The sequence below is a fragment of the Ascaphus truei genome, chromosome 8, assembly GCF_040206685.1.
Source record: "Ascaphus truei isolate aAscTru1 chromosome 8, aAscTru1.hap1, whole genome shotgun sequence".
Classification (NCBI taxonomy): domain Eukaryota; kingdom Metazoa; phylum Chordata; class Amphibia; order Anura; family Ascaphidae; genus Ascaphus; species Ascaphus truei.
The window spans coordinates 25,530,094-25,545,977 of NC_134490.1; the positions used below are offsets into that span (position 1 = coordinate 25,530,094).

The window sequence follows — 15,884 nt, forward strand, 5'->3', positions numbered from 1 at the left end:
AATATTATAGGAAATATGCAATTTATTTTGAGATACTGATTCAGGAAGACCACAAGCCCCCACTTTGCTGTATGTGTTTGAATATCAATGGTCTGTAAAGGTGAAGACCTTTTTAACTGGCCGTTTTCCTGTGTAATGGTGATATTACCACTTATTAAAGTAGGTGTGGATGCCACGGCTGAACAAAAATGAGTATATACCCCCTTTTCTAGTCCATTGTAGCTCATACACAAAACATTTTGTGAGCAGTAATGTAATTCGCTTCCTGAAACCGGTATGTTCATTCTAATATGTTTTGTTGTGTATTGCTCACCATGTATGCAGCGCTGTATACTGTATAGAAGTTTGCAAGCACATTGAGTATGCGTCGTAGAGCTTGCAATCAAATTTTGGTGACTGAGGCACGGAGATTGAGTGACAGATTGAGTGACTTGCCCATGGTCCCAAGGAGAGCTGAGTATCTATTAATTATATATACAGCTGAACTCCGTTATAAAACGGTGCTCGGGTCCACATAATGAGACCGTATTATAACCGGGATCGCGGAAAAAAAAATGGCCGCCACGATCAGGGGTTCTGCGTCCGCCGGAGGGGGAGAGCTGGGATAACTCTCCCAGCTGTCCCAGGACCCCGGCGTCACAGCAGCACCCCCACGCAGGATTTACCCGGAGCATCAGCTGATGTCATCAGGGGGCGGACACCTTCTGGCATCACACAGATACAGACTTTAACCAGAACACGCACGCCATTGAGCCCAGACGCCCTGCCCTTCCAGAAATGTTGCTGCCTGCTTTTAGTAACACATTACAATACTTTTTGGGACTCGCATGTTGTCATCTGACTAAGTGTTTGTCAGGACTGTTCTTTGCTTGGATATTTGTGACATTATTAACCCTTGTGTTAATACAAGTGTAGTACAAATACAAGTGTTGTTTACAATCGGTGTGTTAAGTTTGCTACCTTGTGTCTGAACCATTACCAATAGATATTGTTGCACGTATTGCAGGATTTCTTCAGCTTTGTCATTTGGCTAAATTTGCTACCTTGTGACTGAAACATTACTAGTTGATAGATTGTTGCACACATTGCAGGGTTATTTCAGTTTTTGTCATTTACTTTTTCAAGGGAGTCTTTGCTCTATAGGTGTAAGGGAAGTACCTGGATCGTTTCGGTCTCGGGGAATGGGCCAGAAGAAGGGGCTAGGAGTCCCGAAACGTTGCCCTCCTAATTCCCCTGTTTTTATCCCCCTTCCCCTCCTTGTTTTCCCTTACCTCCCTTACTTCCTTTTTTGCCTATTACACGCAGTGGGCTAACTGAATACCATTTGTGGTTAGACTGTACAGTATAGGCTAGAATAGCATCATTGTCCATTGCATATTGTTTGCCAGATCTGTATTAATTTTTTGATAGCAAAACATTTTTTTGCATTTCATTCAGTGTCATTTTCACGCATATTTTGTATTGAGTGCTAGCAACACTTTCTTTGTTTCTTATGTGTATATATCTTCCCAGATTCTTTCAAATCTACAGTCTTTAATTTGTTAGTTTCTCCACCATCATGACAAAGGAGAATGTGTTCTCTTCTGCTTTTGAAGGTGAAAGCCAAGTTTTTTGTCTTCTTCGAGGGATTGAGGCAGGGAGTCCCCGGAGCTGAACCTCATTAATTTCAGCTCTGGGGACCACCTGTTTCCGGAGATACATTTGTAGTGGGTGCCGGTAGTATCTCTGGAAGCAGGGGGTCCCTGGAGTTGAAATTAATGGGGTTCAGCTCCAGAGACCCCCTGCTTCAATCCAGGATAAAACATTTTTTTGCATGGATTGCCGCTTTGAAGGACACGGGTTCCGATTGCCTCCAAAATGTATCAATCACGCAAGTGGCAAGACTGTGAAATTAGTTTTCTATTGGGTTTATGCGTCCCCGCCTCTGGTTTCCCTAATATCCAAACTTGAACAGAAGGTATGTAGTGTAAGACTTTGCCATAGAGGTTTAATTTTAGGGCAGAATAGCCATGTGATACAGAGCGCTCTGTGGCCACAATTTCTCCAACCCACAAGGGAAATAACTGCTTCATGCTATGTAATTTGACTGGGTTCCTGCTGAATACCATCTGTATAATAACTTATACTGTATGCCTTTTCCTTAATTGTGCATATGAAGCTCTTGGCCGCCATGTCCCAGATATCTTGCCAGTCATCCTAGTCCACCTCCATATTGAATTCTATCTTCCATGCTAACATATTGCAATCTTGAAGCCTGAGAGAGAGAAAAGTGCAACCTTGGAGCCAGTTTAAATTGATCTTAAGGGTGTAGACACACATCATAAAAAAATGTAATACCCAGTGTGCGTGTTCCCTAATATTATCCTTTATTTGTATGCCTCCAATTTATTTATACATGTGGTTTAAAAAAAAAAAAAAATTTAAACATAGTATACATACACTATTTCATACATAGAATATTTTGAGCCTAACTTTGAGACACAGAGACTTGGTCACTTGTGTCATTGCACAGATTATATTTATTTTAAAGATCTCTTCAGCACACTATACAACACAGCAGGGGTGTGCAAATTTTTGCCCCATGCCTCTTATGCTCTTGCTTTCCCCCCCACTCTGTGTGGTGTCAAATGACACACAGGGTCCTGTCACGTCACCCACGGCGTCATTTGACGCCGCGTTGCTATGGCAACGCATATGTGACGTCACGCCGCATGACGCCACGGAGACACTTCCAGACACCGACTGAAGCAAGATAAGCTTAGGTTCCAGAAGCCTCACACGATCCCCCGGCATTTAATTTTAATGCCTTGGGGAAGAGCGCGGGGCCTCTGCAACAGTCCGCGTCTCGCCAGAAAATCTCGCGCACCCCACCATTTTGGCACCCCTGCAATATAGAGCTTGTCAGTATCTCTCATTGGACTTCAAAGAGCCGTATCGGAGAAACTCTGGACACAACAATCGCCCATATTCATTAAGCAGTCCTCTGCCATAAGACACCTTCTGGTGCTAGAAAACACGTTACAGCTTATTCAAGTAATTGGACTGTAAGGTGTGTTCCAGCACCAGAAGGTGTCTTATGGCAGATGACGGCTTAGAAAATATGGGCCACATTATAGAGTTGAAAAGGGTGCGGTCTGTGGCAACCAATCAGCAACTGAAAAACTGCGTGTCAATGAGGTTCCACTGCCTGGTTTGTTCCCTTATCATTAGGAGGGGGTTGGGGGGCAGCCATTCTGATTTCTATTTGGACTGTGAATTAAGACCCAGTTAACTCCAGGAACCAGGGACTCTTAGTTATAAGAAACCACTGGGTTTTTTTACATGGAAGAAATGAAATGAGAGTTCACATATTCAAGAAATGCTTATGCCCCTATTTCATATGCTTTGAAGCGGCTTCCCAATGCTGGAGAAATGATCTGCTCCTTTCAGGTGAATAGAACTAATATCTCCTCCAGACTTAGTGTAAGCTTTGCATCACCAGACAGTGTTTGGAAGTTGCTATACTCCTACCGTCCACCCCCTCCCCCGCCCCACCCCCCCATTACTTTTTTAAATATCTCCTGTACTGTAATGCAGTGTTCACATTAATAGGTTAGTGCAGTGGTGCTCAACTCCAGTCCTCAAGACCTCAACATGTCAGGTTTTAAGGATATCCCAGCTTCAGCACAGTTGGCTCCTTCAGTGGCTGAGTCGAAGATTGAGCCACTGATGGAGCCACCTGTGCTAGAGATGGGACTGATTGAGTCACCTGTGCTGAAGCAGGGATATCCTTAAAACCTGTCCTGTTGAGGAGTCTTGAGGACTGGAGTTGAGAACCCCTGGGTTAGAGACTTTTGTGTTTTTATTCATAATTTATCAAATATCATCCAAAGCTGATGCACCCACTCATGCTCCATTTCTTTTCCTGCATAAGCAGATACTGTCAGAGAAAATGCACTATTTTTTTCTTTCAAAAGCATATTGCGCTAAGTATGATTTGATGTATTTTGCAATGCTATATGCCCAAGCATGTGGTACATTATATAAGTTGCATTCCAGAAAATACATAATGTCAGAAGTAGCAGAACATTTCAGGTACGCTTTGACAATGCATTTGTCAAGTCGAGGAACAAGAAGTGTAATTGTACAATGTGGAAAATGGGCTCAATTCGCCGTTGCATTTCCTTGCTTCTTTATAATGTGCTGCCAATGTCGAATTCAATTATCGCACTTGGGATTGAATGAACCATGAGTTTCAAGAGTGCAATTATTGTTTCATTTTTTAATACAGCAATCACCATGTGCACAGAATTTCACAGCATATATATACAGTTACAGCATATACAGTAGTTCAAATAAGAATGAAAGAAGAGTTTGCCTTGTAGATCTTGCCGTTTAAGGTGCAATCTGACGTAACTGGCAAAAACGTCATTTTTTTTGTGTAAAGAATTTAGCAATATAATGAACTTCCTTAAACAAATCTAACTGCTAAAAAAATATATATTTTTTTAAAAAAAAGCTTTGTTTTTGTTTCTCTTGAAATTAGTCATTGATTGCATTTCTTGGGGAGCGCTGTCAATCCAATGTTTTCTTTACTCTTAGCCCATCCTGTTATCAGAGAGCAAATAAAGATGAGGAGCAGGGGACATAGGAGAGAGGAGGGTTGCGGGGGGTCTGCCTATGCCTTGTTGAACACTGTGACATCAGTTAAAAGGGAGCAGCCAGAGGAAATAAAACCCCTCCCAAGTCTCCGCTCAGCAGAAAAAGTAATCGGTCACCCAGATGACACCCCTTAAACATGTCACATTAGTTTAGTTTAATCCAGGGAGCGATTGCCCCTTTAAATAGTTGTAATACTTGTAGTCCTATGGTATTAGAATACTGTGCAGAATAGAACTACAACTCCAAGAATCCCATGCAAGGAGTGTTGCTGGACCTGTGATCAGGGACCAATGATCTAACCTAATAGCTGTTACTTTGGCACAGTTTAGTAATCGGCATAAGCCATTTCAGTCTTCAATCTATGATTTATCAATTGCTTGATACAGAGTTGTGTAAAACATTTGCGTTGATTTGTGATCTGCGAATTTTGGACATTAGTGTCTGGTGATATATTGCAAATAGCGGATAGCAAATTTGTTGCTCAAAGAATAGTTTTGACTACAACATACGCAAAATCGTACATCTTTTTGTGTGAAAATGTGTATGTATTGACATTTGGCAGAAAAAAAATTGCCGTACAAACTTTTCAGTTGTGCTGTTTACTTAAAATGTCTTATTAACATTTGAATATCTGTTCTTCCAGACTCCCTTTCAGTCGTCTGGGTTAGACACAAGTAGGACAACTCGGCATCATGGACTAGTGGACAGAGTGTATCGAGATCGGAACCGCCTCGGATCACCCCACAGACGGCCCTTGTCGGTGGATAAACATGGACGGCAAATATCCTTCCTTGAGTCACAATGCTGACTTGCTTTCTTAGGCCCGGGCCAAGGTGCCTTCGCCCGCGCTGATGCGTGTGGAGGCTGTGGGAAAGCGGTTGCTGTCCCTGGCCATGGGGGGGGCGTTCCTAGGGGCGACACGGAGCTAGTTTGCCCTCATTGAGCAAACTGCTCACGTGACCCGCGTGTCGCGCCAAGAAATTGGTTTCAACTGATTTCTTGCGCAACGTGGGCCCCCTCCTGCCTCCGCCCACGTGCTCCCGCACGTCTATGGGCGCAATCACTGCCTTAAGGCCGTCTGATTGTGCCCTGTGCGGACGCCTCCACGCGGTCTCCCACACCATGGACTACGTTCGAGGTTCTGGAAAAGTGAAGATTTGCGGTATTTTGTGATCTTTTTGGGAACAAACACAAGTACGTCATAGATGGAATCACCATATACAGAGATTTCAAAATCTCACAAGTCACTTCCAGTATTAAGGCCGATATACACTAGCAGTGCTAAGTCATAAGACCACTTATGATGCTGGAGGACACCTTGCAGCCCATTCACTTGAATGGGCCATAATGTCTTATGGCATAGCACCACTTGGCCAAAATGGACCTATATTTCCACCCTCATTGTTTAGTCCCCTAAAATGTATCACAACCTATAATGAATACTTGTTTTCTTGGTATTTTTACCAGAACATCACAGAATTCAGTTTGTTGAATGAAATATTAAACCTTAACTCATTGTTTCACGTAGACAGTTGTCCATATGGAACCGTATATCTGTCGCCTCCGCCTGATACGAGCTGGAGACGGTACGTAAATTCTTTGTTTTGATTGAACCTTGTGCTCATCACAGAGCAAAACATTGTTTTTCAATAAGCTGAAGAACCGTTGGGTATTGGGTGTCTGTAATATCTATTACAGTAGTGAATATTGACTGAATGTTATCCCCTGGGCATCTCTTCCTTTGAAGCAATAGCAGATTTCTCTAGCTGCATCCAAAAGGAGCAGAATTTGGTAAACCTGAAGAAGCAACATGTGTGGTCTCAAATGCGAACTGTACAAGATGTAGTAGGCGTCACGGTCACCTCTGGTGATTACGATTGGTGTGTTGTGGTATTCTGCACCTATATTGCCATTGAAAAGTGATATTCTGGGTTTATAATGGGATATGTTTTGGTATCTGGGGGATCAATGTCACGCTGCATTTCTATGTAGGAAAGGGGCTGCAATATAAAGAGCTAAGTCAATCTGCAGTAGAGCAAGAACTAATTAGTTAATTGTCTGGGTATTCATTTATAATTATGAAGTGGGTGTAACATTATCGTATATTGTTAGAAAAAAATGACCATGGGAATGTTGCATGGACTTAACTGGAGAAGTTTTGGAGTTGGTCATTCAATCATCACAAGTGTTTTATAATCCTCTGACTGAGAATAGTTTCGCTTTTCTAAGTCTGTGAATTCCACATAACATTGGGATTACTCAAGTGGAGAATAATTATTGCCCAAATTCACCATGCAGTCTTCTGCCTTTTAGATACTTTTCAGCACTGGAAGATGCCTTACAACCCATTGGCTGTTCTTCAAGCGCCAGAAGGTGTCTTATGGCAGAATACTGTTCAGTACATATGGGCCTACGTGTGTGAGAGGCATGCATATCTGCATTTTCTAATATTCAAGAAAATGAAGTCCACAACTTCTACTTTATAAATAATGTTTCCTTTTGTAAAATGTTTGTAGTTACAGCTGCAGAATGTAATTTTCCTGAATGAAAATGCACTCAATGCAGTTTTGCGTGTTCTTACAAATTGATAGTCTTGTGTTCGGCATGCTAATTACACAAACCCGTCTTATCCCATAATCGCACAGCATACTGTACTTCAACTGCACCACGGATGCTAGGTAATATCATGCAATGGAGCACATGCAGGATCACAGTTTGCTTCTTATCCACTTTAACATGAATCCCTATAAGCATATACGTGCTGCTCTGCCGTGATAGATCTGCGAATATCCTGCTTCCCAGTTCACGCAATGTGGGTGCCAATCTCAAAAGAGGAAGTGGTGTGGCTTCCTAAATGTTTGCTATAGCTTTAATTAGAGTGACCAGACGTCCCAGCCACGAAAGTCCGTGTTTTTTTTTTTTTTTTGGTGTCCCGAAATTTTTGTAAATGTTCCGGTGTTCGGTTGCGTCGCGCAGACGGCAACTGCGCATGCATGACGTTTGTCCCGGGAAAATTATGGTCACCCTAACTTTAATATATTAAAAATCATTTAAAAGGAGTGACAAAATAAGCGCTCGTATTATCTAAACATACGCAATTGATTTATTAAAAAAATCACCAATAGAATTTTGAATGAAATACTGCTTTAATTAGACTTATTATAATAGCTTAGTCAGGAAATTCTTTGGCCAAAGCTAAAGTATAGATTTTGAGCGTGGGACAAGACTGTGGCATTAAGAACACTTTCTGGACTAGTCAATTCAACTTCCTCTGAACTACTGAAAGCAACAAACACTCAAATGTGACTAAACCGATGTAGCCAAGTGCCCCTGGCTATAGCCTTTCACTGGCCTCAATACTAGGAGTCCTGATTGGAACAGACAGTGTTGGGGTTAAACTCCTGCGCAGGGCCTAGCCTGCTGTTGCAGCCTGGATGGATACTATGTTGCCTTATCCAAGGGCAGGCCTAAACCGGCAGTTGGATTGTCATACCTGTGGAGGGTACTGAATGGGTCACATGTATATGGTGTGATGCCTGTCATTACCTAGATCTGCCCTGTTATGGGGCTGGGTTACAAGCCCTTCCTCCCTGGGTATAAAAGCTGACACTCCACCAAATTGAGTCGTGCTATGATTAGGCTGTGTGGTATGGTGTGATAGCTCCTTTACCCTCTTGTAGGGAAAAGGGTAAGGAGGGACTCTTGGGGCCTCAAGCCCCTAGGGTCTGCTCCAGGGAATGGAGATGATGCCATGCTGTTTACCCAACAAACATGCCGTTGAACCAGCTATAATGTGTGGTCATTGTGAAGGAGAATTGCCTGTGTGGACCATCCTGCTTTCAGCAGCATCCTCATGGGGTGGAGGCGCTGCACCCTGAGAAAGAAAAGCCTGCCCTGTTGCTGCTCACACATAACATCTGCAGAGCAACTCAGACCACCTGTAACCAGCAGGTGAGCTACAGTACCAAGTAAATACCCATGTACTGACCATATCTCCCGTGGCAGGGAGGGGAACAGGTGCTACACATACAGGTTTTTTTTGAGTGGAGTATTCCTGGGTGCAGTATGGAAGCACTGTGTTAAGAGACATTGGCGAAAGGCAGGGATGCAGACCTGTCTGTGACGTGAATGTGTTCACAAGTGGTATTTTTATTTGCTACGGGTTTTTGTTCCCTTTTTTTAATCCCATAATTTATTGTCTGGTTATATATGTGCTGCTACTACAGTATCTCTTCCTGATCACACTCCCTTTCCCAAAGCTACTCAGCCAGGAAAGGAGTGAAGTTAAGTCTGATTATCCTTTGTCCTGGGGCAGAGCAAAAGATTGACAATTACCCCCTTTAGTAATTCCTCATGTAAACAAAAGATTGACATTTTAGACTGCAAATAAGGATTTGATTTATCAGATTGTAAAGGACATAATGAGTATATTTTTTGTATAAGGCTGCATTTGAAGTAGCATTACTCAATTTAAATTTCAGTGTTGTGTATTCTTGTGGCCTTTGCAAAATCACTTCACTTTTTGGTGCCTGAGGTACATTGTAAGCTCTGCGGGGCACATTGTCTACGTACACTGCCAACACTATATAAGAAAAAATGCAGTTATATAAATGTCTTTACATTAGGTCCTTTACACCACATTCTAAATCTATATCCGAGATGAAAAGTGCTCCATTTATTAACAACCACGGTAAAAAGCCATTAAGATTTTGAACTAGATCTTCTTTTTAATTAGATCATTGGCACTCTTTAATTAGAAAGGCAACTTCTAATAGCTTTGTCAGGAGGTTCTGAAGCTGGGTCTAAAATATATTGTTTTAGCTTAAATCTCTTTAAATTCACATTCAAATGTATACTTACTCTGTTGGAGTGTCACAGATCAGTACAATGCAGCAACAGGTAAATGCGTTCAATAGTTCTTTGTAATGCAGTGATCTATACATACATGTAAAGACACTTTTAGAACTAGTCAACATTTTCAGATATAGTTTCCAAGCTGTCCTTTATGCCAGGGGCGCGCACACTTATTTTGCTGCGTGCCCCCCTGCCTTGCTCCCTTCGTTCCTGCGCTGCCCCCCCACCTCGTGTGGCGTCAAATGATGTTGCGTTACCAAGGCAACCGTGATGTCACATGGGCACGCGTCCAGAAGTCGTCTGAACCTCGGTTGCAGAGGTTCCTAGAGGTTGCAGAGTCCTCGCGCAGTACCCCGGCATTTCATTTAAATGCCTTGGGGAAGAGCACGGGACCTCTGCAACAACCCGCGCCCCCCCAGTTTGCGCACCACTGCTTTATGCAACTTAGAGGCAGTTATTCATCTTGTGTTGTCTACTTAGCTCAATTAAAAAACAAATAACAATGGATTTTCTATCCATAACATAGATTATATAGGAAAGTTAAACAAAATATGCAGGTTTTTCTTCTAAAGAGGGCTATTTATAGCGACAACCTGCTTTTCATTACCAGTGACAGGCTTAGTCAGTCCACACCTTAAATCTCCAATTACCAGGGACAAGCACAGCCAGATATGGTTTTGTAGCCTAGGGCTCAACCCGTCCTGGCTCTTCACGTCTCATTACTGTTGACGGGCACAGCCATTCCTGGTTCTACAGTTCCTATTATCAGGGAAAGGCTCAGCCAGATATGGTTTTGTAAGGAAGGACTTATACAGTCTCGGCTTTCATTATTATTATAATATATGTATTCCTTTTAAACAAAGGCAAACTGTCCAAAGATTTAAATAAATGGAATAGAACTAGAAGTCTGAGATTCTACCTTGGCCAGCAAGTACTGTATCAATGGATGGGAACCTTTTGTTTGAAATCGATAGGAGAATGGAGATGGGATGAAGTGCATTTGGTATAAACAAGGGAACCTTCCACTGTGCCTCAAAAGGAAAGTGTTTGAGCCGTGTATTGTGCCTGTGCTCTTATATGGATGTGAAACTTGGACCCTAAATACGAAGACAATTTAGAAGCTTCAGACAACTCGAAGTATGGACAGATTATAGGCTGGGCATTACCCGAAGAGACCGGAAAAATAAGGAATGGGTATGAAAGCAAACTAAAGTCTGTCGCATCATCACAAGGGTGAAGAAAAGAGTAACGGCAATGGGCTGAATATATCGCTGGAAGAAATTACTGTCAGGAAAAGATGGGCTGGATTCCAAAGCATATCAAAAGACCAAGACGACGACCAAAAGTAAGATGCGAAGATTACATCAGAAAATGTGTTTGATATAGGGCAGAGGCTTGCAACTACAGTACCTGGAAGATCATTGGAGAGACTTTCATTCAGCACTGGATAGGCAAGGGCAGAAGATGAGATCTATACAGTATAGCTGATCTTTTCATGGAGCCATCGTCTTAGTTGTAGGAGACTGTGAAATATGTTTAGGCACAAAATGTGACAGCAGCCATTTTTTCTAATCTACTCCCACATACAAAACAAAATATATCCAGAACACTTGGGCCCACATTTACTTCGCAGTGCTATTCCACAAGACCTCTGCAGACCATTCAAGTGAATGGGCTATTAGGTGTCTTCAAGTGCCCGGAAGAGGTGCTGTGGAATAGCATCGATTAGCAACTGTGCCCCTGGATCTCCTAATTGTACAATGACAATCAAACACAGAGGCTTTCTGGCCTGGCTTTCAGTAGAGAGTTCTCAGCTTAGTTCATTAAGTTTTAAGAAAGATTTTGAAACCCTGGTCAGTTGGTTGTTCTGTTGTGCCGAACTTTAAAGCCCAGCTTTTGCACACAAGTATGTTTCTAGCGTATGTCTAGAATAGTACATGTAGTTGATATAACTGAATTTCCCAAGAAGAGGGCTGTGTCCAGGGTTGCCACCTCTCCGGGTTTGACCCAGAGACTCTGGGTTTCGGGCACTTACCTCCGGGCTACAGGTTTAGCCTGTCAATCTCCAGGTGGCGGCGTGGTGCAGCGGCTTCTCCGGTATTCTCCTGCAATTCCCCTTTCAACTGCAGTGAACATGGTGCGTTGCCATGACAACGGGTTGCTGCGTGACGTCATCATGCTAAGCTGCATCATGTTGCCATGGGAATGTGCGCTGCGTAGCATCATGACGTCACATAGTGCCCCGTTGTCATGGCAACACGGCGTTGTGTTCACTGCAGTTGGAGGGAGAGTTGCAGTAGGATGCAGGGAGATGCTGCCACACCAAGTAAGGGATTTTGTTTCCCCCTCCTGGTTGGCCTTCAGTAGAAGGTGGCAACCCTGGCTGTGTCACCTAAGGGTGCCCTACAGAGCCTGAAGAGCTCCTTATGGGAGGACAAATTAAGATTTCAGTTTGGTGTTAACATTTAAAGTAATAAAGTAAGAATGGGTATTTAATGTTTAGTTTTTAACTTCTTTTTCAGGGACTAAGGGTGTTCATGAGTGAAAAAGTTCACTTTCATCAGTGTAAGCTTGTTCAGCTTGAAGAAGAGTATATGATTTGCAACTTGAAAGCATATGAAGGTTTACGAACAAGGTACAGGATTGAAGCAAGTTTCAGGGAAACCGTGCTGAAACCAGGTCATGATCTAAAAGTGGGGGGCTCGGGGCAAATGTGAGGAAATACATGGAAAGGGTGGTGCATATGGGTAATAGCCTCCCAACAGAGGTGGTGGCAGAGGCTAGTAGATTAATGCATTGGATAGACCTAAGGCTATCCTAAATATGACAGAAAGCCAAGGATCAAATAGGGTCTGAGGTGCAATACAATTACCTTCAGTCATTTTCTTCATGGTTTTGTAAACTTACAGATCACCTCTTGTAAAGCCACAATTCTGCCTGAAATATTTGTACTTTTTTTGTGCCGGTGAGAGACAAAAAAACTACAAATGTGGTTGCTGGGTCACCAGTAGAATGTCTGATGTTGAGACTTCCTTTTGGTTGCTGGAGCAATCCCTGCCGTTGTGGCCATTTTTTGCCTGGATGGCAGAATATCTGCCTGGGACCGGAAGTGCAGGAACCCAGGGGTCCCTTGGATGACATTATGGAGCAGCTCCGAAGGACTCGCCAGTACAGTTAATGCATGGGTTCGCTTTAAGCCTTTCCTAAATATGAAAGCAAGCCAAGGATTAAATGGGGTTTGAGGTTTTACAACAAAAAGGAAAATGTGCAGACTGGTAATTGGGTCAATCTGATTTGTAAACCGGATTGTTCTTTATATATTTTTTATTTAGGACCAATTCAGATTCTGCGTTGCATCAAAGTACAATGAACCCCAGTCAGCAAGACGCTTTCTCTGGAAGCTCTCAGGACATACACCAAAAACGAGGTAGTGTGAACAGAACTTGCATAAAAACATTTCTAGCCATGTAAAGGTGTAGTCCCACTTGGCTCACAGATTTATTTATTTTTTTAATTATTTAACAATGTATTCGGCTAACCTAATTAAATGTTATCATTCTTAAAGCTGCAGTTCAGTCAATATCCTGCATGTGTGGTTTTTTTAATAAATCAGTTCTGTAGTAAGAAAAAATACTTTTAGCATTTTCTGTTTTTAAAAAAACAACTTTGAACTACCAATTTTCTTGTATTCTATTTTAACAGCCATTTGCTAAGGCACTGCCCCTTCATGTCCTGTCACAAGCTCTGGCACACCCCTTTGTCAGCCCTGCCCTCCCTCTAGCACATGTCAGTGCAGGAGTGCTCATGAATATTCATGAGCTTCCACTGAGTGACAGATGCAGAATATAAACATATGCCAGCTCTAATTATGTCACCAAATTTCGCCTATCAATACATGGAGAACGAATTGACCTGCAGCTATACAGTTCTTTAGGTAATTAGAGATTGCACACATGAAACTATTGAAGTAAAAAAATAAATTAAAAAAAAAAAAAAAAAGACTGAACTGCAGCTTTAAAGCAAACATGTGGTCATTTTGGTTGCATTAGAAATTAAAGTGGCAGTCCTGCCCAGGACAAAAGTGATCCAAGGACCGGGGCATGTTTAATGGGTTAAATGTAGATTTTTTTTTAATCGGGCAAGTAGAAGTGTTAAACTATTTTACTTTGCTATGACTTGTTTAGGGACAAACAGATCAATAGAAGTCACTGATATGTTTGACTTCAGGGTTCCTGATGAGAAGCAATACATATTCCAAACAAAACAAGTAAAACAAATACTTTAACCTCTTTGGTGCACTATAGCCGCACGTTTTGAGGGCCGACACACTAGTGGCCCTTATGTCGTGCCCTGCATGTCATGGCTCTCTATATACTGTTTTTTTTTTTTTATTATTATTATTATTTTAGGGGTGGGATCACAACCGAAAGGTCACTGGACAAATGTTGAGATCACGTGATCGCTCAGGAGCGATAACCTGATCAGGAAGTGACGGATGTTGCAGGACCCTACAGCACTTAAGGGGTTTACAGTAGCAGGTCCAACTTTGTTTTTGTTTTTTTAATTCTTTACAGAGTCAGAATCAGGTTCTTACCACCGTATGTTTATCTTTGTGGGACTTCCACAGTTCCTGAGATATTTAACTTTTTTATGTGCCTGTGTTTATAAAGCCTCTTGGTAAATCAATATGGCTGCCATCTAAGCCTCACTCCTGTGGGCCAATAGAAAGCAGCAATGTCATCAAAGCCATTGGACTGCCAATAATTACTTTGTTAACAAAGCTAAGATAACAATTTCGATGACTAATCTCTTTTGGTGATAGGATTATTTGTTATGTTGTAGAAACACTCCAAAGCTTTTGTTTACAATGGAAATATGAACGTTTTAAATATATATTGTCATCTAACCATTCAACATGACCTCTATCGTTTGTTCACTTTTGTCCTGCTGTAGGTTGGACTTTCCCTTTTGACACGCGCACTATTGAAAACACTGAAAACATTTGTCCCCTTTACTTTTATGCACGAACATGTGGATTTGGAAATATGTTTTTAATACTGCTGATGTTTTGTTAGCTTTTTTTCTAGGTTTTACATTTTTATTCATAATGCGTATTTTCTTTGCAGTGTTGTTACTGAATGTCCCTGGCATGGAAGATAATACTTCGGATGCAGATAAAACACTCAACAAACAAGGATGGGACACTAAAAAGGTACTTTCATGACTTAAACAGTGTTTTGTTTTTTGCGGTACCTTTGAAAGAGGCAGTCCTACTTATCTCACAAAATTGGAAAAACCATGAATACTTTCATTGGATCCCCTAAACAAATGTAAGTACACAATTAGCAATTGCACATAGCCAAAAAAAACACCCTTTTGTAAAGAATGTTACCAATTTTAATTGCCTTTCTTGACTTAACCTAATTATGCTTAAAGCAAAGATTTGGCTTTTTATTGTTTCTCTGGAAATAATTTACAAATTACTTTTCTTAGGGGGTGGGGCAGTATTTGTGGTGGGTTTTTTAACCCCCTGACGTGACCTTGTCATTATCAGAGAGCCTATAATAAGCTGAGTGGTACGAGGATTCTGGCTGTGCACAGTGACAGTTGATCGTGCCAAAAATGGCAATCAGTTTGGGCTGCTGCTTTAAAGACACTTTGGTGCTCCAAGTGACTATCTCTTTTCTTTGTGTTCATTGCTGTATTGGCTCCTCTAGAAGTGAAGAGGTTAAACATATAGCTAAGCAATGCATTTTAGACCTAACTTTTAATGCTATAACTGTCATTTACAGTAAACTGTACACCACTTATTCTCGCCCAATAAAACATATGACGAGCTGTAAACAATAAAGGTGTTATTCAAATTGTAACGTTATTTAATTATGTCCTTATCTTTAGACAGGATCTTCAAGGCCTAAATCATGTGAAGTTCCTGGAATAAAGTAAGTTTGAACTGTACTGTTAAAATAGCAAATTCTTTAGTTTTAGGTACCATCTTAAGACATGAGTTACATGGATAAGAACAGAAAAGTTTAATATACTGCATTATTTTCTGTTTACAGCTGCATGAAATGAGGGGATTGTTACTCAAGATTCTTACATGTGACGCAGAATTATTTTTTTTATCAAAAAGGTTTTTATGATCTCAGTTCCGGCTGATTTTTCGATGCAGTAAAGGAAGGAATCACATTGTAATATGTGCATCGTGTTTACTCCCTAGCCCTTCCTATATTCACTCACTAGTTTATTTATAAAATGTTTTACCAGGAAGTAAGTAGAAAGATCCAGGGCAACTTCGGATTTCTTTAGAAAAATATATTAAGCACAAAAACACTGTTTTTGTGCTGAATAAATTTTTCTAAAGAAATTCGAAGTTGCCCTGGATCTTT

At 41.4% G+C, this 15,884-nt stretch overlaps 1 protein-coding gene across 13 annotated transcripts in view; it reads left to right on the plus strand.

Annotated features, from left to right (window-relative positions):
- Positions 1–15,884, plus strand: part of CRTC1 (CREB regulated transcription coactivator 1) — a 156,011-nt gene that overhangs the window by 98,214 nt on the left and 41,913 nt on the right. For 12 of the 13 annotated variants that reach the window (XM_075610860.1, XM_075610862.1, XM_075610861.1 and 9 more), the window contains 5 exons: positions 5,285–5,422; positions 6,166–6,227; positions 12,828–12,922; positions 14,622–14,707; positions 15,394–15,437. In XM_075610860.1, the coding sequence (XP_075466975.1) occupies positions 5,285–5,422; positions 6,166–6,227; positions 12,828–12,922; positions 14,622–14,707; positions 15,394–15,437 (425 nt within the window). Of the gene's footprint in view, positions 1–5,284; positions 5,423–6,162; positions 6,228–12,017; positions 12,131–12,827; positions 12,923–14,621; positions 14,708–15,393; positions 15,438–15,884 lie in introns of those variants that run through there. The other variant, XM_075610871.1, reaches the window with a different exon arrangement.